Source organism: Mastigoproctus giganteus, chromosome 7, assembly GCF_048544385.1.
Source record: "Mastigoproctus giganteus isolate SK-2022 chromosome 7, ASM4854438v1, whole genome shotgun sequence".
Lineage (NCBI taxonomy): Eukaryota > Metazoa > Arthropoda > Arachnida > Uropygi > Thelyphonidae > Mastigoproctus > Mastigoproctus giganteus.
This window is the reverse complement of record NC_143581.1, coordinates 132311253-132337550: the sequence shown is the minus strand read 5'-3', so window position 1 is coordinate 132337550 and position 26298 is coordinate 132311253. Positions and strand designations below refer to the sequence as shown.

Below are 26298 nucleotides of genomic sequence, written 5' to 3'. Positions count from 1 at the left end.
ACAGTGGGACCAACTGATGATGTTACCAACAGCAAATTCAAAATGGGAAGCATTCAAAGAACTTATCTTGGAAGCTACTAGGCTTTACATACCAACTAAGAAATATTGTTCAAGGTTTAGGCCAAAATGGATGTCAGATGAACTAATGAGGCATATGGCAGAGAAGAAAAATGCATGGGATACATATAAATTAACACATGACACAGAAGCCTATGATAGATACAAGTTGATATGCAACCAAGTTACAAAGGAGGTTAGGCAGGCGAAGGCAGATTACGAGAAATCCTTGGCAAGGGATGCAAAGAAAAACAGCAAAGAATTCTTTACTTATGTAAACTCTAGAAGGAAGGGGATGAATCAGATTGGTCCACTTGATATTGATGGGTCAAGTGTTGATGATCCTGCTCAGGTAGCTAACAAACTAAATGAATATTTTGCATCGACATTCACACATGAGGAGTTATTCAGCGAGGGGAATGCCAGAGGTGTATTCAGCTCTAGCAGTAAGCTACAGAATCTTGAAATAACTGGGAGTAAAGTGGAGGAGAAACTGTTGAAGATAAACACAAGAAAGGCACCCGGGGTGGATGGGATCTATCCAGTTATATTAAAGGAGGCAGCAAAGGAAGTAAGCAAACCCTTAGCCATAATTATGAGAGCTTCCTTGGACTCAGGGGAGGTACCCATAGACTGGAAATGTGCAAATGTGACCCCAATTCACAAAGGAGGATCAAAGGCTGACACAAGTAATTATAGACCTGTGAGCTTAACTTCTGTTCCAGGAAAATTAATGGAGGCACTGGTTAAAGAAGCACTGCAGGATCATTTAGACAAGACTTCAGTTATAGCTCAGACACAGCATGGTTTTGTTAAGGGGAAGTCTTGCCTGACCAACTTGATTGGATACTATGATGCAGTCACAAAAGAACTGGATGCAGGGAATAACTTTGATATTATATACTTGGATCTTAGAAAGGCTTTTGATACTGTTGCACATGGAAGACTGCTACACAAATTGGAGCAGTGTGACATTGGAGGCAAATTGCTGCTATGGATAAAGGGGTGGTTGAGGGGGAGAAGACAGAGAGTGGTAATCAATGGACACTGCTCATGGTGGACTAACGTTATTAGTGGAGTCCCTCAGGGCTCAGTGTTGGGTCCATTATTGTTTTCTGTATTTATAAATGATATTGATGATGGTATATCAAGCTTAATGTTCAAGTTTGCAGATGATACAAAGGTTGGCAGGGTTGTCAAGGACACTACTGACACTATGCTGCTGCAACAGGATCTGGAAAGGTTGAGCAGATGGGCTGAGAGGTGGCAAATGAAGTTTAACATTGACAAATGTAAAGTACTACACATGGGAAACAGCAACCCCAGAGCAACGTATCAACTCTGTGGTACTACACTGGCAGTGGTAGAGAATGAAAGGGACTTGGGGGTGGTTGTGCAGGCAGATATGAAGTTCTCTGAGCAGTGCAGACGGGCTGCAAGAGTAGCTCATGGAGTATTGTCAATGATATACAGGAATTTTTCCAGCAGGGATAAGGAGGTGATTATTCCATTGTATAAGGCAATGGTCAGGCCACACCTAGAGTACTGTATACAGGTCTGGAGGCCTAATTTCAAGAAGGATGTAGAGCTGCTGGAACGAGTACAGAGAAGGGCAACAAGATTAGTGAATGGAACAAAGGGGTGCTCTTACGAAGAAAGGCTTAAGTTTTGCAAATTACAGTGTCTGGAGACTAGGCACCAGCGAGGTGATCTGATAGAGGTGTATAAAGCCTTGAATGGTTTAAGCATGCTCAATGCTGATGGGATTCTTCCTCTAGCTCAGAAAAATCACCTGAGAGGGCATAAATTGAAATTGAGGAAAGACAGATGTAGGATAGACGTGCGGAAATTTGCCTTTAGCCAGCGGGTGGTAGGTTGGTGGAACAGACTGCCATCCCTTGTGGTGGAGGTTGATAGCCTAAATAAGTTTAAGGCTCAGCTGGACAGGTATTTTGAACGAACAGAGGGGTGAAGTGGAAGTGGGTTTTTTTTTTTTTTTTTTTTTTGGCTGATGCTGCATAAGCTTGCTTTCTTGCATCAAATGCCTCTACTAATGCTAATGCTAATAAATGATATTGATGATGGTATATCAAGCCTAATGTCCAAGTTTGCAGACGATACGAAGGTTGGCAGGGTTGTCAAGGACACCACTGACACTATGCTGCTGCAACAGGATCTGGAAAAGTTGAGCAGATGGGCTGAGAGGTGGCAAATGAAGTTTAATATTGACAAATGTAAAGTACTATATATGGGAAACAGCAACCCCAGAGCAACGTATCAACTCTGTGGTACTACACTGACAGTGGTAGAGAATGATAAAGACCTGGGGGGTGGTGTGCAGGCAGATATGAAGTTCTCTGAGCAGTGCAGACGGGCTGCAAGAGTAGCTCATGGTGTATTGTCAATGATATATAGGAATTTTTCTAGCAGGGATAAGGAGGTGATTATTCCCTTGTATAAGGCAATGGTCAGGCCACACCTAGTGTACTGTATACAGGCCTGAAGGCCTCATTTCAAGAAGGATGTAGAGCTGCTGGAGTGAGTACAGAGAAGGGCAACAAGATTAGTGAATGGAACAAAGGGGTGCTCTTACGAAGAAAGGCTTAAGTTTTGCGAATTACAGTGTCTGGAGACTAGGCACCAGCGAGGTGATCTGATAGAGGTGTAAAAAGCCTTGAATGGTTTGAGCATGCTCAATGTTGATGGGATTCTTCCTCTTGCTCAGAATAATCACCTGAGAGGGCATAAATTCAAATTGAGGAAAGACAGATGTAGGATAGATGTACGGAAATTTGCCTTTAGCCAGCGGGTGGTTGGTAGGTGGAACAGACTACCATCCCTTGTCGTGGAAGTTGATAGCCTAAATAAGTTTAAGGCTCAGCTGGACAGGTATTTCGAACGAACATAGGGTGAAGTGGAAGTGGTTATTTTTTATGTATTTATTTTACTTTATATATATATATATTTTTTTTTTTTTTGGCTGATGCTGCATAAGCTTGCTTTCTTGCATCAAATGCCTCTACTAATGCTAATGCAAAATCGTGAAATATAAACAACAGGCCATATGGGAAAAATAGGGTTAGGTGCCAACCACCCAAGATTGAACACACATTTGTAACCAAAACATTACCAAACACAATAAATAATCGTAAAAAAATACTTACGTATTTTATTACGACTATTACATAATAAAATATTGCTAATGCTTTTGCTTCTATCGTAAGCAAACTTGTTTTTTGTTTGATTTTCTATCGAAACAGATGACAGCCGTTCCATCTCTTCCAATTCTTTGTTTCTTAATCTAATGGATTTTAATTACACTTTGAGTTGTTTCTGCTATGAAAGTTGTTTTTATTTTCTCTGCATTCTTTCTAATTCTCGGCATTGCCTCATTTAGGTCTGAAGCACATGCTCTTTCATTTCGCTCAAAGCTTTTCACAATTTCATATTTTTTCTCTATCGACAGAGGCGGGCTGGCCACAAGCCTTACCGGGGAAACCCCGGTGGGCCGGAGGCCGGTGTGATTTGGCCATAAATCATAGTATGAGGCCACTACAAATTTTCCTGGGTAAGAATTTTTGACCCAGTCCACCTCTGTTTATCGATATTGCTTTTCTTTTTCTCTCTGAATCTGCAGTGTCTTCACCAGGATGCTTCCTTTTCACACCATTTAAGTATTTTACTCATTTTTACGGAATAAAGCACAATTACAAAACGAGGAGGCACGCTTGATACACATAAACAAAGCTGCGCGTGTGTAGCAACTGAATAAACAACACCGTAAAGGCAGAGATACACAATTAACACCTCACATTTTACTAAAGCACATTTCTAGGGGTTATTACCATAAAACAGTAAAAACAATTTCCAGTTGCGTTTCTGCTAGTGGAATCTGTTATAAACTGGTAGTAAACTCGATCTAATTGCATTTGCGATTATACCGATAACTGGAATTGTGTTGGTTTTTACGTTATTATGGTGAAATGTGTTTCCCCTTCACTGATACAAAAAACAAATACATTTTCAGAATCTTCTCTTCAATCCTATCGTGTTGCATTCGGTTTGGGGTGATTCTGCGTTCGACTGCCATTTCTTGTAAACACAAAGGCGAATCGTGCATAAGCGAATTCTGTTTGTGTTATATAAGATATCGTTCCCCTATTTATAAATCGTGTATGATCGAATTTGTGTAGTGTAAACACGTGCTATACGAGGCTGACTGTACAGGTCAATGCTGGAAAAAAGTCGTTGCGAGTTAGGGTTAAATTTGAAAGTGTCTGCAATTCTACCCAGACATGATAGGAGGGAGTATATATGAGCTTTGCAATCAATTCGGCCCTGGAGAGATTGTACAAGGCTCAACAGGTAGCATTTTTTTCAGCGTGCTCTGTGCTTGCTAACAGGAGAGACTGCTTCTACAGGGATGGGATACACTTAAATAGAAGGGGTGCAAGAATATTTGCTGATGCTATTGAGGCAGTGTTGGGTGGGATGGAAAATTGCAAGGTTGGGCGGATTCACAGACTAAAAGATTAATGGTAGCCACAGGCAGAGGTGAAAGTGATTCTTGCATTCCTTCTATTCTAATGAGCAGCAGCTTAGAGAGCAAGTTGCTGTAGGCTTCAAGAGCTGCTTGGAATCATCATGGAACAAGTAAATACATGGGCTGTGTTAGGCTAACTAACAGTAAGAACAAGTGAATGTACACTAATGCTAGAAGTATAGTAAATAAAATTAATGAATTTGAAGTGCTAATCAAGACCTCAAAGGCAGATATTGTTGGGATATCAGAGTCATGGTATCACACAGACATAAGCAGTGCAGAATTGGAATCTGGGGAGTACAATGTGTACAGAAAGGACAGATGGGGTAGGAAGGAAGGAGGGGTTATGCTGTTAGTAAAGAAACACAAAATCTAAAGAAGTTCATCCATTTGACACAGATGGACAGCGCAAAGTTGATTCAATTTGGCGTGACATAAACACTGGGAAAGGGAAAATGAGAGTAGGAGTATGTTACAGGCCTAATGATTCTGATGATTACAATGAACAGTTGTGCAGAGAAACAGAATGGGCCAGTAAATCAAAATGTCTTGAAACGGGCAATTTTAACTTTCCAGATATTGACTGGAACTTGTGGATTGGTCACTTGCACACTACCAAGACTTTTGTGGATTTACTGGAGCATTGTTTTGTACAGAAACATGTTCGAAGGGCAACTAAAGGGAGTAATACAATTCATCTGATTATCAGCAGTGATTATTCATGCATTAAGAATTTGCAGATAAAGGAACCACTAAAGGTGACAGTGATCACAGTGTACTGATGTGGGATTTATTTAAAGATTTAACAACCATCAAGGGTAAAGGGAAGGGTTTTTGTTTTCGTAAAGGTGACTACAGGGGTCTCAGACAGCTTTTAAATTCTATACAGTGGGATAAACGGATGATGTTACCAACAGTGAAGTTTAAATGGGAAACCTTCAGGGATTTAATCTTGGAGGCTACTAGGCTTTTCATACCAACTAAGAAATAATGTTCAAGGTTCCTAATGAGGATCGTGGCAGAGAAGAAAATGCAATGGATACATATAAATTATCAGGTTGACACAGAAGCCTATGGCAGATATAAGCTGGTCTGTAATAATCAAGTCACAAAAGAGGTTAGGCAGGCGAAGGCAAATTACAAGAAATCTTTCGTAAACAGCAAAGAGTTCTTTAGTTATGTAAACTCAAGAAGGAATGGGATTAATCAGATTAGTCAACTTGATGTTGGTGGTTTGACTGCTGATGATCCTGTGCAGATAGCTGAAAAACTGAAAGAGTATTTTGCATATACATTCACACATGAGGAATTCTGTATGGATGGGGATTATGTATGGATTAATGAATTTGATCTTTGCTCTCCGTTATTGCAAAATTATTTTGCAATAACGGAGAGCAAAGTGGAGGAGAAATTGTTGAAGTTAAACATAATAAAACACCTGGGGTAGATGGAAACTATCCAGTTATAATGAAGGAGGCAATAAAGGAAGTAAGCAAACCCTTAACCATAATTATGAGAGCATCCTTCTTCGACTCAGGTGAAGTCCCCATGGACTGCATCCCCAATTCAGGGGGTTCAAAGGGTGTAAATATATCCCCAATTCACAAAGGGGATTCAAAGGGTGACACAAATAATTATAGAGCTGTTAGTAAAGGATAGCGAATGCTTAGAAAGACAATGCAAAGTTTTAGAGATCTTCAAGTACTGTCTTAATAGACCTGTTAGTTTAACTTCTGTTCCGGGGAAAATAATGGAGTCAATGGTTAAAGGGGTGATACAGGATCACCTAGACAAGACTGCAATAATAGTTAAGACATAGCATGGGTTTGTTAAGGGGAATTCTTGTCTAACCAATTTGACTGGATAATATGATGTGGTCACAGAGGAACTGGATGCAAAAAAATAATTTTGATATCATATGCTTGGATTTCAGGAAATCTTTTGATACTGTTGCGCATGGAAGACTGCTGTACAAATTGGAGTGGTATGGCATTAAGGGCAAGTTACTGCGGATAAAGGGATGGTTGAGTGAGAGATGGCAGAGAGTGGTAATAAATGGACACTGCTCTATGTGGACTAATGTTATTATTATACCCAGGGTTCGGTGCTGGGCTCATTGTTGTTTTGTGTATTTATTGATGATATCGATGAAGGTATATCAGGCTTAATGTCCAAGTTTGCAGATAATACAGAGATTGTATTATCTGATTGTATTTATGAGAACCCCAACATGAGAGGTGTTAGAACCTATCGTACTTAGTACCATGCTTGGGTTGGAGGTTGAGAAGATGAAAGAAGATATTTGTTGACATTGGACTTGAACTTCTGTAGACTGTAATTTTCAGGAAATACGTATGATGGAAGGTTGTTCCAGAAAATGGCAGTTGAATGAATAAACAAGGAAGATAAAAAGTTGGTTCTGTGAGTTTGAAGTTGGACAGTAAATGGATGTTGGCTGGTGGCGGCACGTGTTCGAACTGTTTTGAAAGAGAGAGAGCAGGAATTATAGAAGCTAATTCAGAAGAACAGTGCCCATGGAAGTATCTGTAGAAGAGGTATGCAGCAGAAACACTACGTTTATGAGACAGCGAGTGCGGAGACTCTGTTAGAGATGAGTCATTAATCAACCTAACTGCCCTCTTCTGAATGGAATCAAGAAGCCTGAGAGATGTTTTGGGGACATCACCCCAGATGTGGGAACAATATTCCATGGCAGGGCGGATTTGCAATTTATACAGAGTGAGCAGCTGTTTGGAAGAAAAGTAATGTCGAGAGCGAAAGAGAAGACCAAGTTTTTTAGATGCAGAGGAAGCAATATTTGTAATGTGTTTGTGCCAAGAGAGAGAGATTAGAAGTCAGGGTAATCCCCAAAAGAGATATATCATTTTGCCTAGAAATCGGAGTGTCACTAAAAATAAGCATAGGAGCAGAAGAATCCTTTTTGCAAGATATAAGACAAGGCTGAGTTTTAGAAGGGTTGAAATCAACTAAGTTGTCTTTGCCCCACTGGAGACTTACTTGAAGATCGGCATTTAAGGAAATGGTAGCAGAGTTTCGAGAAGTTGAAGCTGATTGAGCAGGACAAGGTATCTCAAAATGGAAAGTGGAATGCAATGTGCTATTATCGGCAAAACTATGGATAGAATATCCAGTCAATGGAAGAAGGTCATTAATATACAAGAGGAAAAGAGTGGGGGAAAGAACTGAACCTTAGGCGACACCGGCATTAGTGGAGAAGTTAGAAGACAGAGAGCCATCTACCATCACCCTCAGTGAGCGATCAAAGAGAAAACTGGATAACCAATTACTAATAACAGTTGGCAAACCATAAGATGGAAGCCTGTTTAGAAGACCTTTATGCCAAACACGATCGAAATGTGCTCTTGACATCCCAATGCCTTTGGGATGTCAAGAGCAACTACTTGTGTTTCACCGAACCTTTCCATTGAATTAGTCCATAAATGGGTAACATAAGCCAGAATATCACCAGTGGATCGACACTGATGGAATCCATACTGGCGATCGTTGATCAGATGGAAGGTTTCTAGGTAGTTTAAAATTTGGCGGTTAATTGATTTCTCCATTACTTTAGAAAGAGTAGAAGTAATTGCAATGGGACGATAATTGGATGGGAGGGATTTGTCACCCTTTTAGGAACTGGCTATATATGAGCAAATTTCCATGCAAAAGGAAAAACACCTTATGAATAAGAAAGTGAAAACAGGCAACAAAGAATTGGAGTAAGTTCAAGAGCACAGGTTTTGAGAACAAGTGGAGAAATACCATCGGGACCTGGAGCTTTCTTAGCATGAAGATTAATCAAAATCCTTCTGACATCCTTTTGACGGAAGACCACAGGAGGCATTGAATGGAACGTGTTGGAAATAGTGGGAGGTGTTTTACCAAGATCGTTAATGCATGAGTTGAAAGAAAAATGGGATGCTAGTAGGTCAGCTTTATCCTTGGCTGAAGTGACAACAGAATCATCTGGTTTGGACAGAGGTGGGAGCAGAGATGGGCAAAGGTTGCGGCCATTACCTTTGGCAAGAGACCAGAATGCTCGGCTACCATTAGGGCAAGAAGCAAGTTTTCTACTCTTAGCCTGTTCAAACTCTAGTTTGGACTGGTTAATAACTGCTTTAGAATTGTTGCGAGTTTTGGTATAGCCAGAAAATGAAACTGAAGAATTAGAAACAAGCCAATTATGATATGCAACATTCTTCTCTTGAACAGCCTTAGCACATTTATTGGAAAACCAAGGTTTAGATAAAGGAGGAGATTTTAAAGTGGAGTGTGGGAAAAGGATTCCATTCCTGCAAGAATAATTTCACTGACACAATCTGAGCAAACGTTGACATCAGAAGTTTTGAAACAGTAACCTGACCAAGGAAAAGAAGAAAAGAAGTCTCGCAGGTCATCCCACTTTGCATTCTCCAAACTACACGAGGTTGGGAATAGCCATGAGATAAAGAGACATGAGATTGTCTCTTCTCCATTGGAGAAGAGACAATCACCAAGTTGTGATCTGATGTGCCTAAAGGACCTCTCACTTCGACCGTGTACTTAGAAGGGTTGTTTGTGAGAAAAAGATCAAGCATATTGGCTGTATGATTAGGATTGTCCGGTATTCTTGTAGGTAAATGAACAATCTATGCAAGATCATTAGTAATTGCAAAAGCCTCAGCATCTCGACCTGCAGGGTCGGTGTGACTAGAAAATGGAAGCCAGCTGCAGTTGTGAACATTAAAATCACCAAGGAAAATTACCTCACTGTTAGGAAAGTTGGACTGGAGAAAGTCAAGTTGCAAAGAGAGGAAGTCAAAGAGCTCCAAGTGATTAGTGGAGTTGGGAGAACGGTAGAGACAACAGATGAATTTTACACAATGAGGTAGAGAGATTTTAAGCCAGAAAAGATCAAAGAGAGGAGATTCAAAATTGCCAAGTCTCTGACAGGGAATATCAGAACGGACATATGCACAAGTACCACCTTTGAGGCAAAATGAATCATACAGTGAATAATTTGGGCATCTGAGATGAGCAGTAGTTGAATCAGCTGATAACTGAGATTCTGTCAGAAAAAGTATATGGGGTTTGGCAGACTGCAAGTGGAAATGGACATCGTTGAGATTAGAATTGAGACCACGTATATTTGTGAAATGAATTAGGAAGTGCTTGGGAGGTTTAGATCTTTTCGCAGATAAGCTTGCTCTATTAGTTTGACAATTCATGGTGTATTCAATAGTAAGAAAAAGTTGGTGGGGCATGCTGTATGAAGTAATGAAATTTTTGGATATGGCGTATACATGGTAAGAATATACCCAGACCCTTGACAATGCTCCCCGCATACACACTACTTGGACTACCTCCAGTCACTATCTGGCAGAGTAGAGGTAGCAAAATTATACACTAGCTTATCTGGAAACCTCCTAGAGAGTTACCAATAGGTTCGGTCCGGTGTACTAACTAGCTGTCGGCCTGTGAACACCGTTTTAGAGCTGTACCCTCGAAATGTAAGGAATATTGGATTTCACCACGATGTTCATCATAACCTCAAAAGTCATCAATCATACTGCATGATGGAAGAGATGGGGAAGGGTTGACCGAAACTTAGCTCTAGAGACAAAACATGGGTTCCACCACTTCAAGCCTCCAATGCGTGGTACCACACTCAGGGAGGTGGATGGAGAATGAGAAAGACTTGGGGGTAATTGTGCAGTTAGATATGTAGTTCTCTGAGCAGTGCAGACGGGCTTCCAGAGCAAGTCATGGAGTTTTGTCAATGATATATAGGAAGTTTGCTAGCAGAGACAAGGAGGTGATTATCCGTTTGTATAAGGCAAAGGTCATGCCACACCTTGGGTACTGTATACAGGTCTGGTGGCCTTATTTTAGGAAGGATGTAGAGTTGCTTGAACTAGTACAAAGAAGGGTAATGAGATTGGTGAGAGGAACAAAGGGGGTGTGCTTACAAAGAAAGGATTAAATTATGCAAGTTGCAGCATCTGAAGACTAGGCACCTGTGAGGTGATTTGATCGAGGTGTATAAGGCTTTGAATGGTTTGTTTGAGTAGGCTCAATGCTGATGGGATACTTCTGCTTTCTGAGATTAAGAACCTGAGGGGGGGGCATAGATTCAATTTGAGGAAAGACAGTTGTAGAATAGATGTGTAGAAGTTTTACTTTAGGCAGCGGGTAGTTGATTGCTGGAACAGACTTTCATCTGTTGTTGTGGAAGTTGATAGCTTAAATAAAGTTAAGGCTGAACTAGACAAACAGTTGGAGTGACCGTATGGGTGAAATGGGAAGTTTTTTTTTTTTTTTGGCTAATGCAGTAAATGCTTGCTTTCTTGCATCATATGCCTCAAGTAATGCTAATGACATAAATGCATATCTATATTACTCTCGTTCCCCCAAACTAGCTGTATCCCCGAACCTTTAAGGTATCCACAATGATACTGGCAAAAACACTTGCACCAACCTTGTATAAGTGTATCCCATCTTTACAAAACCAATTCCTTCTACCTTCCAGTGCAGGCCCAGCTGATAACAATTTACCCCAAAAGCCTTGCAGACACACAGACATTCTGACCTAACTCGGGGCATTTCTTCAGTCAGATCTTATATTTGTCTAGCAAATCGTCAGATCATGTGTGCTTAATATCATTAGTCCCCATGAATAATAATACTCTCTTTATCCCCCTTAAATCTGACAATCTGTTGGTGACATCATTAGCTGTTGCTTTCGGCACACATACCCTATTTCTAGTCTACCTATCCTTATTACAAAAAATTTTTCCCATTTTCCTGACAATGGAGTCTTCTAATAGAACTAAACAATAGTCCTTCTCAACCAGAGCTGTTTCCACTTGGTTATTCTGCTCTGGGACCCCGAATCAACAGAGCATCACTTGATAGATTACCAGAGCCTTGAATCCGTGACGAGCTCCCTGTTACATTATTCTTGATGGCAAGGACCCGTATTTTCAGTGACTCAAATTCTTCTAGCAATGCACCAAATTTTAACTTTAGATTGGTACACTCTGTACAATGGAAACAAAAAAAAAAAAAAAAAAACAATTGTCAAGTGAGCTATGATTATCCACTAGGTCGACCTTGGAACGCATGCCACAGCTTCTGGAAATGATGAAATCATGATTTACCCAGAAATCACCATTGGCTATTTCTGTATGAGTCATGTTACCCTCTGACGAAGTGTTCACGGTAGATCTTGTCACAACCACTGTTAAATTTACTAAATATCACAGAAAGTAACTTTCAAAAAATTATATTTATAATATTACAGAAAAAAAATTATATGAAAATAAACTTTACAATATATTAAATAAATTATTTAAAAGCAATTACCTAACCTCCTTAATCCTAATCTATTCCACTAATCCCCTCTAATCACTATGCTCTCCCTACACTTCCCTGGTCACTACAAAGGCACATCTGCTCACTACGAATGTTTGGTGCAACATAAGCACACAAAAAATAAAAAAAGGAAATAGATTGTGTTATAGGCCCAATGACTATGATGGGTACAGCACACAAATATACGGAGAAACAGCATGAGTCAATACTTCAGTATGTCTTAGAATGGGGTTTTTTAACTTTCCACCCACCGACTGGAACTTGTGGGTTGGCCATACAGACAGAGACAGGACTTCAGTGGATTTATTGGATGATTTGTTTCTAGAGCAATATGTTAGAGAAGCAAAAAAAAAAGTTGCAATACTTTTGATCTGATTTCTGGAGTTTGTTGCAATAGATTCTGACTATACTTAAGAATTTAGCATTAGCATTAGTAGAGGCATATGATGCAAGAAAGCAAGCTTATTCAGCATCAGCCAAAAAAAAAAAAAAAAAAACAACCACTACTCCCATTTCACCCCTCAATTCGTTCGAAATACCTGTCCAGCTGAGCCTTAAATTTGTTTAGGCTATCAACTTCAACAACAAGCGATGGAAGTCTATTCCACAAACCAACTGCCCGCTGGCTAAAGGCGAATTTCCGCACATCTATCCGACATCCGTCCTTCCTCAATTTGAATTTATGCCCTCTCAGGTGATTATTCTGAGCAAGAGGAAGAATTCCATCGGCATTGAGCATGCTCAAGCCATTCAAAGCCTTGTACACCTCTATCAGATCACCTCGGCGATGCCTAGTCTCCAGGCTCTGTAATTTGCAAAACTTAAGCCTTTCTTCGTAAGAGCAACCCTTTGTTCCATTCACTAATCTTGTTGCCCTTCTCTGTACTCATTCCAGCAGCTCTACATCCTTCTTGAAATGAGGCCTCCAGATTTAGTAAAAGTTTAGATTTTTAATCATTAATCTTGGAATAAGTGATGCCCCTAACCATAACAGGAATGATAGCAAGAATGAAATATGACAAGCGTAAACTTTTACTATGCCTGATAAGCATAAAATTTTTAATTTCTGTAAAAAAACATATATGGGTTTTGGAATCAGGGCTTGTTGTCTATAACATGTAACTATAACATGGCTCACTCAGTGCTTGTTCACTTCATCACAGTTCACTCAGCACCTGTTTGCTGCAGTGCGCTGTATATTTTGATACCCCCCCCAGAGTGTTATGTTCCCCCAGAATAGTGCTATTCATTCCACATGCCTCAAGAGGAGTTACCCCATTAGAAAATGTTTGGATGATTGAGAGGTCCGGCCAAAAAAATCTTTTATTGTAATGCTCTCCAATTCAATTTTCTAATCAACTGCAATTTACAGTACTTGCCTTCAAAATGGAGCATTCTTTGATTTAAATTGACTTTTAACTGATAATGTAATTGACGATAAAGTGACTGAATCATCCACTCAGAGGTCTTATTGAAAAAGAGAGATCTAACTCAGGGAGTGGAGTGGTTCTCCATACACTGAAGTTTATTGATGTGTTTATAAAACTTCTCTTTAGGAATTATTTTTTCTTGACAGGGAGTTGCTGAGTAACATTGTTTTCAGTTTAGTTTTGGTTTATATGGATCCTATGTGCATTTTAAATATGTAATATTTTTCTCATATGTATCAGGAGTCATAGACTTCTCATATTTTTGATTCCCATGTAACAGCCCCAGCTCTCATCAGCAGAAAGTGTCAGCAAAAAGCCTCTTAAAAAAAACTGCTTTAATAGGTTTATTCTATCTTGTAAGGCTATTTCTCTGAATGCAAAATACTAATACGAACTAAAACACCAATATTCAAAATCTCTCCTGGCAGAGTAGAATATCACTTTGCACTCCTCATTCACAAATATAACAGTGAAGTTAAATTTGCATATACCAACAAAATCAAGTCCATCATTGCTAGCTCTTTCTGCACAGATTTAGAGTTAAAATTGATACCATTCAAATCTCGCAGAAAAGACAAAAATCAAGATGCTGTTTTCTCCTAGCAAACCACCAAATATGCATATAAATTATCAAGTGATATAAATGCCTACAGTAGATCTAAACGTGCCAGCAATCCAGTCATGAAAGGAGTTAGATAAACAGGCAGAGAAATCTGAAAGATAATGCAAAAAAAAGCATCAAAGCCTTCTTTACTTATGCTATCGTCTAGAAGGAAGGGTACGAAATACCTTAGTAAACTAGATATGAATGGTTAAACTTTTGATCATGCTGCTCAAGTTGTTGCCGACAAACTGATTAGGCATGTTGTATATAGCATTAAGATCAGTAGAGACATATGATGCAAGAAAGCAAGCTTATGCAGCATCAGCCAAAAAAAAAAAAAAAAAACCACTTCCACTTCACCCCTCCAATTCGTTCGAAATACCTGTCCAGCTGAGCCTTAAATTCATTTAGGCTATCAACTTCCATGACAAGGGATGGAAGTCTGTTCCACCAACCAACTACCTCCTGGCTACAGGCAAATTTCCACACGTCTATCCTACATCTGTCTTTCGTCAATTTGAATTTATGCCCTGTCAGGTGATAATTCTGAGCAAGAGGAAGAATCCCATCAGCATTGAGCATGCTCAAACCATTCAAGGCTTTGTACACCTCTATCAGATCACCTCGCTGGTGCCTAGTCTCCAGACACTGTAATTTGTAAAACTTAAGCCTTTCTTCGTAAGAGCACCCCTTTGTTCCATTCACTAATCTTGTTGCTCTTCTCTGTACTCGTTCCAGCAGCTCTACATCCTTCTTGAAATGAGGCCTACAGATCTATACAGTACCCAAGGTGTGCCCTGACCATTGCCTTATACAAGGGAATAATCACATCCTTATCCCTGCTAGAAAAATTCCTGTATATCACTGACAAGACACCATGAGCTACTCTTGCAGCCCATCTGCACTACTCAGATAACTTCATATCTGCTGGCACAATTACCCCCAGGTCTTTATCATTCTCTACCACTGTCAGTGTAGGTGTAGTACTACAGAATTGATACGTTGCTCTGGGGTTGCTGTTTCCCATATGAGGTACTTTACATTTGTCAATGTTAAACTTCATTTGTCAACACTCAGCCCAAATGCCCAACCTTTCCAGATCCTGTTACAGCAGCATAGCGTCAGTAGTGTCCTTAGTAACCCTGCCAACATTTGTATCATCTGCAAATTTGGACATTAAGCTTAATATACCATCATCAATATTATTTATAAATACAGAAAACAATAATGGGCCCAACACTGAGCCCTGAGGGACTCCACTAATAACATTAGTCCACGATGAGCAGTGTCCATTGATTACCACTCTCCCCCTCAACCACTCCTTTATCCATAGCAGCAATTTTCCTCCAATGCCACACTGCTCCAATTTGTGCAGCAGTCTTCCTTGTGGAACAGTATCAAAAGCCTTTCTAAGATCCAAGTATATAATATCAAAGTTATTCCCTGCATCCAGTTCTTTTGTAACTGCATCATAGTATCCAATCAAATTGGTCAGGCAAGACTTCCCCTTAACAAAACCATGCTGTGTTCGAGCTATAACTGAAGTCTTGCCTAGATGATCCTGCAGTGCTTCTTTAACAGTGCCTCCATTAATTTTCCTGGAACAGAAGTTAAACTCACAGGTCTATAATTACTTGTTTCAGCCTTTGATCCTCCTTTGTGAATTGGGGTCACATTTGCACATCTCCAGTCCATGGGTACCTCCCCTGAGTCCAAGGAAGCTCTCATAATTATGGCTAAGGGTTTGCTTACTTCCTTTGCTGCCTCCTTTAATATAACTGGATAGATCCCATCCACCCAAGGTGCCTTTCTTGTTTTTATCTTCAACAATTTCTCCTCCACTTTACTCTCAGTTATTACAAGATTATCTAGTTTAATGACAGAGTTGAATTCACCTCTGACATTCTCCTCGCTGAATAACTCCTCGTGTGTGAATGTCGATGCAAAATATTCATTTAGTTTGTTAGCTACCTGAGCAGGATCATCAACAGTTGACCGATCGATATCAAGTGGACCAATCTGATTCATCCCCTTCCTTCTAGAGTTTACATAAATAAAGAACTCTTTGCTGTTTTTCTTTGCTTCCCTTGCCAAAGATTTCTCGTAATCTGCCTTTTCCTGTCTAACCTCCTTTGTAACTTGGTCACAGATTAACTTGTATGTATCCCATGCATTTTTCTTTTCTACCATATGTTTCATCAGTTCATCTGACATCCATTTAGGCCTATACCTAACAATATTTCTTAGTTGGTATGTAAAGCCTAGTAGCTTCCAAGATAAGTTCTTTGAATGCTTCCCATTTTGAATTTGCTGTTGGTAACATCTTCAGTTGGTCCCACTGTATAGAATTTAAATACTGTCTCATTTCATCATAGTCGCCTTTACGAAAGCAATAACCCTTCAATTTATCCCTAATGGTAGTTACCTTTTTGAGTAAATCCCACTTCAGCACACTATGATCACTGCCACCTAGTGGTTCCTCTATCTGCAGTTTCTTAATGCATGAAGAATCACAACTGATAATCAAATCAAGAGTATAACTCCCTCTAGCTGCCTTCCGAACATGCTGATGTAGAAAACAATCATCCAATAAATCCACAAAAGCCTTGCTGGTGTTTGAGTGATCAACCCAAAAATTCCAGTCAATATCTGGGAAATTAAAATCCCCCATAATAAGACTCTCTGATTTACTGGCCCACTCTTATTTCCATGTACAGTTTCTTATTATACTCATCAGAGTCATTAGGCCTACAGCACACTCCTACCCTCAATTTTGATCTCCCGATGCTTATGTCACACCAAACTGACTCAACACTGCACCGTCCAGCGATGTCGACTGGCTTCACTTGCTTGGATTTTATGTGTTTCTTAACTAATAGCATAACCCCTTCTCCCTTCCTATCCTGTCTATCCTTTCTGTAGACATTGTACTCCCCAAATTCCAGTTCTGCATTCCGTATATCTGTGTGACACCACGTCTCTGATATCCCAACAATATCTGCCTTTGATGTTTTGGGCAATGCCTCAAATTCATCAAATTTATTTACCAAACTCCTAGCATTGGTGTGCCTGCACCTGTTCTTTTTCTTAGCTACCCTAACACAACCCATGTGTTTACTTGTACTGCAATGACTCCCAGCAGTCTCTGAAATATCCTGAATCTTGTTTTCCAGGCTTCTGCTCATTCCAGTAGAAGCAGTGCAAGAATCACTTTCACCTCTGCCAGTGGCTACTGTTAATCTATTAGTCCTCGTATCCCCCCAAGCTAGCAGTTTTCTGACCCACCTAACATTGCCTCGATAAAATCAGCAAATATTCTTGCACCCTTTCTATTTTAGTGTATTCCATACCTGTAGAAGCAGTGCGTTCTGTTAACAAGTACAGACCAGACGGAAAAAAATTCTACCCCTTGAGCCTTGCACAATCTTTCCAGGGCCAAATTGACTAACAAGGCTCTCATCATATACTCCCTCCTAACGTGTCTGGGCAGAATTGCAGACACTTTCAAATTCAACCCTAATTCATGGCTTTTTTTCAACAGTGACCTGTACTTGTTAAGTAATTCTGTCAGTCTCCTACTCTTAATATCTTTAGTGCCAACATGTAGAACTATATCACCTTTTGTGCCCTTAAAAGATGATATCCGCTGTACATCATCCACCTTTGCCCCTGGCAGACATACCCTGGTCCTGTTCCATCTATCCTTTTTGCACAAAATGTTTCCCATTTCCCTGACAATAGAGTCACCGACCACTACTAGTTCCTGTGGTACCAGCGCATTCTGCCTTGGGGGATGCTGCTGTGTTGCGTGATGACCAAGTGCAAGCTCTGCCTTTGATGTGGGCAGCTGGGAGTATGACGGGCCCTCACTTTAGATCCTTCGAGGGCATCCACCCTCTCCTTCAAGCTCTCATATAGGCCCATAACAACGCTGAGTTGTCGCCTGATTTCGTAACACTCCTTGCATCGCGAGCACACAAAGACATCCCCCACGGCAATATCATGTCCTGTACCCGATTGCTCCGCAAACATCATGCAAGCAGTGCAGTTTAAAAGGCTGTGATTCAGAGGGCAACTGCCCCCCCTCAGTTCTTCTCTGAGCCACAGCACTCCCATTAGCTTGAGCCTTTTGCTTTGCTGCTCTGGTCTGAGTCATGATTTCAATTTAATTTCAATAAAATTTCAATTTGAGTACAAAATTATAACCCTAAACTTGTATCCCAACACAGTTATAATGCTATATGTATTTTTCAGTATCAAATATTATCTACAAGTTCCGTTTATATAACTTCCGTATCAAGTTATGTATTAATTAATTAAGTTACATTTGTAATCTAAGTTGTTATATGTATTTAGTTAAAAAGTACAATCTAATTGACAACGAAGTTTAACAAAATTAATAGATTTTACTGATTAATTGACAATATTATATTATATACTCTACTATACTAATGCTATCTAGTTCAGGATATAACATATCGTATAACAATGGTGCGATTTACGAACGGTATATCTATGGACACTTAAGTATTAATTAACTTCCAAATCTCGCTGTCTCAATTCAGAATAAACTAATGATCCTGACTAGGTCTATAAGCTACTTATAGAAAATAATTTGATGTATCAATTGGTCAATAAAGCGGCTAAATATGGCTAAAAAAACCTTTTCATTCAGTGGAGCTGCAACTTGTAACACGTGGATATGATACCCTTACCGATGCTTTTATGCAATTACAAGGCCGAGTAAAGAATAAATACACCAGATTAATCAGAAAATCACAAAATAATGCTATACTACTAAATTTAACTCAAAAGTTTTAGAAAAACAGTAATTTAATAAGAAAATCCACTTAGCGGCTTTGAACAAGTCTGGCTCCCACTGTTTGGGGAGGTCTGGGTTCAAAGGGAGGTCTATATTGTCATGGAGGAATTCCATGACAATATAGACTGCTTCTGACATTCAGAAGCAGTGTAATCAAGTTCAGATTACACTTTTGCAACCATTTTCTTTGTTAGTTTTATAGTTTACTATTGTAGAGCATGTTAGTAGTGTCCTTAAAAATACAAGCTTAGCTGATTAACCTATTTATACCTTCCTTTCAAGAACTGCATGCTGTCCTTATGCTTATTTGTTTGCAGATGTCTGATTTTAGCCATCTCCCACCATTTGAAATTGAAAAATCACATCTGCATACAGGAAAATTTTTTGCATATGCCTTCTGAAAGTTATTGTTAATTAGCCTTAAAGTACACACAATACAGTAAACCCCCGTTATTCGTGGGGGTTACGTTCCTGAGAAATGTCGTGAATACCGAAAACGTGAATACTGAGTTATGGCTCCCATAGTAATAAAGGGGTTCCGTTCCAAAGTATGAAATTTATAAGAAAAACTAATCTAAAATTTTGTCTATGTATGTATTATATTTACCTTCATAATATGACTATGTGCATAGACAGTACATAATGAAATGCAAGCATATGGCATCGAAATGAAAATAAGAAACAATTTAATATTAAATGTAATATTTATTAGAAATTTCAAACAAATCTTTCAAACCAGCGCCTTTGCTAGCAAAAAAAACTTATCCCCCCAGTGCTATCACTAGTTTCGCTAAAGTGTTGATAAAAGAGTTTTGCCTTTTCACGAATGATGAGTGAACTTAACGGAATTTTATTTTGAGTTCGGTCTTCTATCCACAGATTTAAAGCGTTTTCCATTTATTCTAATTTAACATCACGAGTTACAGAGCAAATTTTTGAAGCAATTAGCGCGTTTTCACGGATACTACGGCGGATTTTTTCTTCTGATTTTTTGATTTATCGTACTGTTGACGCATTGATTTTATAATGTTTTGCCACTGAGACACTTTCACCATTAGAAATTTTAATAATTCAATTTTATTCGCTAATGTCATCACCTTCTTTGATATTTTCACATTTCTCTCGTTATTCGTAGCCATATTTTTGTAGGGGTTAGAAAGAACTTGTCCACAATAAAGTCACTTTCTTCCGTTAACACACTCGAAAAAGTCTGTTTTACACTGCAAACGGTAGATTTATCATTTTTGTAAGCATATCAACTTATAACCTCTTAAACAACAACATTACAACCTCTCCTACCATCCGCATAATGTTCCAGAATATCAGGTCCTTAAGAAATAAACTTAATACACTGGAAGAGATTCTACTCTCAAACTAACTAGACATATTGTGCCTCGCTGAAACGTGGTTAGAGGCGAACCAGACAGATATCAGCTGCTCCATTCCTGCAGGCTTTCATGTACTGGCTGCCTCTCGCGATAACCGCAGAGGGGGTGGAGTTGCTATAATTTTCAATACGACAAAGTTCTCCATCGTACACTCTGTCTCAAGTATCTCTCAAGACGTGGAAGCCTTAATGATAACTCTGGAACATCAAGGTACCACTATAGACGTCGCATCCCTGTACCTTCCTCCAACGCCAACTATGATGGCCATTGATGCAGCCACTAACTGGTTAATAAATAATCTCCACCCAGCAGCCACTCACATCATATGTGGGGACTTCAATCTTCTGCCATCTACCCAACACCCCAAAAGTCGTCTCACAGAATCTTCAACCTCCAAATCAACCCCCTAAAATCAGCACAAATAACTTACTCTCTAAAGGGCAGCCCAACAACATTGGAGCCTGTGCTTAACAGCTCCTCAGTTCCAAGTGTTCAAACACACAAAGATCTGGGGGTCGTTTTCGACTCCAAACTATCTTTCAATGATCACATAAACCTCATACAGTTGAGGCTGAATTCACTATGCTGGGTCGCCAAACAACAGCTGCTCCACACCACCGACCCACAACTGGTAAAAAGATACATCATATCAATCCTTTACCCGACAATACTGTATGCTTCAGAGATATGGGCCTTGGCCGCCGAATCCAACGTTAAAAGAATATTCTCTGCCGAATTCTGGCTTCTAAAATGGGCCAACAGCAAACTCCACCTTCCCCCAGCTCTCAGATCAACGCAGTTAGCAGAAGCTCTTCAACTACGCAGGCTCCAGTCCTATATCGGAGGAAGAAGGCTGCTGTTCACCATCAAGATGGCCATCGGTAAAATTACAGAGCCGAACTTCTGGGATCACTGCTCTTGGCACATTCCTCCCCCTTATCTCTGGTCTTCAGCACAGCTGCTAGCAAACTGTAACCGGCTAGCTAACCGACAGATTCCTGCCAAAGCAAATGCTGCCCTCACTCCAAGCCATCGACGGGGACCTCCAAGAAGTGGTCAATAATAAAAAATACAGGAAGGGTATCCTCGTCGAACTGAAAATGTAAAACTGTGCTTTGTTAATAATCTGATGTAATTTATGTTTTTCTCATGTATCTTTTGTAAATATGGTTTTGTAAACCCCTGGCATCACCATGCCGTGACGGGACTAATTGTATGTCTATCATTGCTGCAATTAAAGATTCTATTCTATAAATTGATAAATTTATTCAATTTATAAGCATATAAATTAAAAGCAAACGACGAAACCTTCCATGACAAGTGCATAACACATACTGAACAAGGATTGGCGAGAAACATCCACGCTTGCAATTTTGTCATCCCTCTCCCCCAACCCACTGAGCGCTGTTTTGACCAGGAAAGATAATTCTAGACACGCTCATGTTTTTTTATGGCGGAGAATATTCACGGAACTTTAAAATTCACATTTTTTTAGGTTTCATTTTATATTAAATCGGCGATCGCGAATACGCGAAACTGCAAATACAGATACCGCGAATAGCGGGGGTTTACTGTATTATGAAATGACTGCACATAATAGACCACAATGTATTTCTATTGTGCAATGTAAACCAGCCAGAGGGCCAATTGATACAGAGTAAAACTAAACATTTGCAAAAACTGAGGTGCAGAAGGGATCAAATTTGAGTAAAAAGGATGAATTTTTTCATCATTATTGCTATGGATTTGTATTAATGTTAAGGAGAGTTTTTTTAAGGCCAAAATACAGAAAATTAAGAATTTAAGGTCTCATGGTTGGGGAAAAATGTTAAAACAATAATGTATATAACACAAAAAATTAAAAGATAAACTATCAAGGCCAATAAGTTCAGGGGATAACAATCATCATAATCTACCTGGAATGCAGCATTTTGAACCTACTTACCAATGCACACAAAATAGGGCCCGAAGTTGATTAGCAAATGTTTTTGTAAAAGAATTCAGCAATCAGCAACATGCATACGCACCTATATGTTACTGTAAATGCCTGAAATTCAGACTTTACTGATGAAATGGGTAAAAGTTTCCATTTCTATTACCTCTTATTTGACTGAAGTACTGGTAAATTAAGCACTGGCAAAATTAGTTAATATAGCAATTTTGCAAGGATAGAAGATACATTCTCCCATGCTTTTATTTAAAAATCAAAAAAGTGAATGAATCAGAAATTATCATTGCATCCCTTTACACACTGTCCAATTTTTAAATATGGGCATAAGGAGAATATATTTTCTATTATGAAAAATTGTTGGTAACAGTATGAAAAGGAAAGCAATGATGATTTTCTGGTTCATTCTTTTTTTTTTAAACAAGGGAATAGGGGTGCAGATATTCTCTAATCAGGTTGCCTGGTTGCTTGTTTTATATATTTACTATGTTACCCAGACAATTTTGAGGGAATAGGGATATATCCGCCATGTCTAAACTTGTTTTAGACTTGTTTAAAAATTGGAAAAATGAATGTCATTCTATGATATTCGGATTTTTACCAAAGCAAATTGGTAAATCCTAGGATTTACCAGATTTCATAATTTTACAGTAGAATGAATCCACATGTACACTTTTTTAAATTTAATTAATTATTTATTTATTTTATTTTTTTGGGAAGCACCTGCAAGGTGCAACATGCCTAATAAACAAAAAATATGTTCAACAGTGGTCAGCAACACCTTTCACACAGTTACAGTAGATCATCGATAATCCGAACTAATTGAGACCAGAGGTAGTTCAGACTTCTGATTTGTTTGGATTTTCAAACTAATCAAAAATACTGTTCCACAGACTAAAAAAAAAAAAAAAAAAAAAATTATTAAGTTTAGAAATAAAATCTGAGGAACCACCTGCTTTTTTGATAAAATCCAGTATCTTTTCACACAACAAAGGTCCAGATATGGGTTCTCCTATACTTCATCTCTGTATGAACCACAAACGGCATCTTCGAGGGATGGGTCATTAGCTGTTCTCATAGTTTTTCTTTTTTTTTTCAATCATGTGAATAGTTTTTCTTTTTTTTCCCATCATGTGAATCATGTTTCGAAATGAACTTTAAAATTTTTTCCTTGTTGTTTTTTAATGTCTATTATGGTTGACTTTTCAACCTCGTAAAATTTTGCTAACAAAGATCCACTTTCTCCCTTTGAAAGTCTGTTTAAAATCCCAATCTTTGATTCAATTGTTAAAAATTCTGCTTCCTTTTAAAAGATGAAGAAAACAACAGTACGGTAAAATAAAACTGTGTAAAAACTCTGTTCAGAATCTTTTTTCTTTTTACTCCGTATCACACTTATGCATATTGTGTTAGTTGCAATTTCTGTGTGCTGTGTTTTGTTATTGATTGACACTCATCTTTTTTTACTTTTATATTTTACAACCAAAAAAAAAAAAAATTTACAGAAACATCAGATTGCAAAGTGCGTTAAATAACAAATTACAAAGTGTCATGTTTAGTTAGTACTGTATGTATATTAATTAAGCTATGTACGTAAGCATAAATTTTTATTTTAATTTTGCTAAGCTGTGGATAATATTCTTGTTTTTTACACATTTTTTTTCATATATCACTTAATTTTGTTAATTGGTAAGGAAAAAAGGTGTAAATTTGTGCTTTGTATCTTCATTTTTATAGCCTGTGGATAATGTTCCTCTGATTTTCACTTATTAGAATTGCTGTTTAATAGAAATAAATTCAATTTGCAAATGTGATCACAATAACTGGTGCTAACTGTAATCATTTTATGGCACCAGCATAAAAAAAAAAAAAAAAAAATTAAATGCTGGCTCGTTTGGATTACTGACATTCCCAAATTATCGACATTCAGATTTTCAATGTTCTGCTGTATTCAGAAAAAAACAGTAAAATTTCACTTAAAATTAGGAAGTCTGTCATTAGCCGTGTATTAACAATTTCTGAATAAAGATTCTTTCTACAAGGGATCTGATAGGTCCCTTGTAAAAAGAGAATTAAAATTTCGAAACCACCACTGAGTTAAGGTACAAAAATCACATTTACAAGGTAATACTTAAACTGAGGTTCTACTGTATATAACTATTTACTGTCAATAAATAAAATTCATAAATTTAACACATTTGCTGCCTTTACACATATATACATAAAACAGCATTAGGAGTTGTACCTCAAATGCATATCTGGGTTCAAAATGCACCCAAGGGCTGTTCTGTTATGCATATGTGTGGTCATTTTTAAGTGGTCAGCCAATGAGTTCTATAAATGTAAAGGCATGTGAAATTAGCAGCTAGTCAGTACTGTTCCACTAACTGAAATCTTTGCAGTAATGTATGGCTTTTGTTTATGTACCTGGCATGCAGTTTTATTTATTTTCTTTGCTTGTGTTGATGGCAGTTTATGCACATAAATAAACTTTTTATAAGATTTTAAATTTTTTCTGATTTACGGATCAGCATAAATATAAGTGTTTGCTTTTAGCAATGAACTCCAAACTTTTGATTTTCAACCATTATGTACAAATTTTTTTTTCAGAAAGCTGGGGATGTTGGAATGTTGATTCTTTTCAATATTCCAAAGATTACAGCACATGAAACAGATTCTCTCAGTGAATGTGTTAAAGAAACAAAATTCATAAACTTAAATTTAAGCTGTTCTATGCTGCAGTTTAATTAAAGTGTGGGGGCCTCAGTCAATGCCCACCACCACCATGGCTAATAATATATACATGTTGTACATATCTAATGATCTCATAATAAAGAGCTTAGTTCATAAGAACAGAATAATTTCACTAGTGAGAGTACATCTCTGGGACACTCTCTAGGATTTTAAGGTGAACTTGAAAGCGAACTGCATGACTGCGGTATCTTGCAGAATGATAAATACTGGTTAGTATACATAAACTGAAAATTATATCTCTAATTAACAGAAAAGGAAACAACTGACTCTGAACCACTTGTGAAGTTAACTTGGATATTCTAATAGAAAAGTTACTGATATTTAAAATCTATACTGCAATCTTTAGAAAAAGTGCTTTACAAACATACATGGCAATAGGTGTTTGTTTTTGGTGTTAACATAAATTTACATTTTATTTATTCAGTTTATATTTAATACAAAAAGATAGAAACAAACATACTTACTTCTCTTTCTGGAATTTCCTCAAGATTCATATATACATAGATATTCCCACCTCTGTCTCCAATTATAACATATTTCCATTTAACAATATAAAGTGCAGCAGTAGGCCACTGTTGCTTGCATTGGGGCAGTAAAAGTGAAATTTTCTTCTGCAGACTGCAATATGGAAATTTAAATCTCTGAAATCTCCAAAGAATCTATTAAGAAAATGAACATTATTTCTGGGCTGGCTTCATGACACACAGTATGATCAGTTAAAGATTAACTATATACCATTTAGAAATGCATAAAAATGGGTAACAATTTTTTGCAGAGTGATCAAAAAACATTAATCCCAGGTGAATGCATATTTTAAAATATATGTTTCAGCAATTAATTCAAAGAGGAATGGCAGTTGTTACAGTGGAAAATCTGTTTATAAATCTCATTATGCAACAAAATATAAATGGAATCACAAAAAGTAATCTAGAAGTCGTTCGTTGTACATTGAAAAACATCTATTACTTAATTTATTGATTTTTGAAAAATGCAAATCAGTGAACTGTTGCATCTGCACAAATTACCAATCAGTTAGGCAATTTAGTATTTAATATAAAGCAGTTGCAGTAAAATACATTTACTGTAATCTATAAACCAGTTTACTTACATTGTAAACCTGTTCCTGTCCGAGGTTTTACTTTCAACTTAAGGCTGTGCTACTGTAAAATTTAACTTCAACATTTGGTGCTTGCTGGATCTCGGAATTTCCAAGTCACATTACAGTTAAAAAATACATGCATGCACACTGCATTTCTATTCTACTACTACGATTTATTGCACACAGTACAGTAAATATCTAACCTTTTTAGGGGTATTAGCATATGTACATTATGTGCCTATTCTCTTCACCATGTTTGTTCATCAATCAGCATGTAAT

General features: G+C 38.1%; 1 protein-coding gene across 1 annotated transcript in view; it reads right to left on the bottom strand.

Annotated features, from left to right (window-relative positions):
• LOC150083207 (tRNA (34-2'-O)-methyltransferase regulator WDR6) overlaps nucleotides 1-26298 on the bottom strand; it is a 760490-nt gene that overhangs the window by 356506 nt on the left and 377686 nt on the right. Inside the window, exon 13 of the mRNA XM_090378434.1 lies at nucleotides 25385-25579. Coding sequence (XP_090234560.1) covers nucleotides 25385-25579 — 195 coding nt within the window. The remainder of the gene's footprint in view (nucleotides 1-25384; nucleotides 25580-26298) is intronic.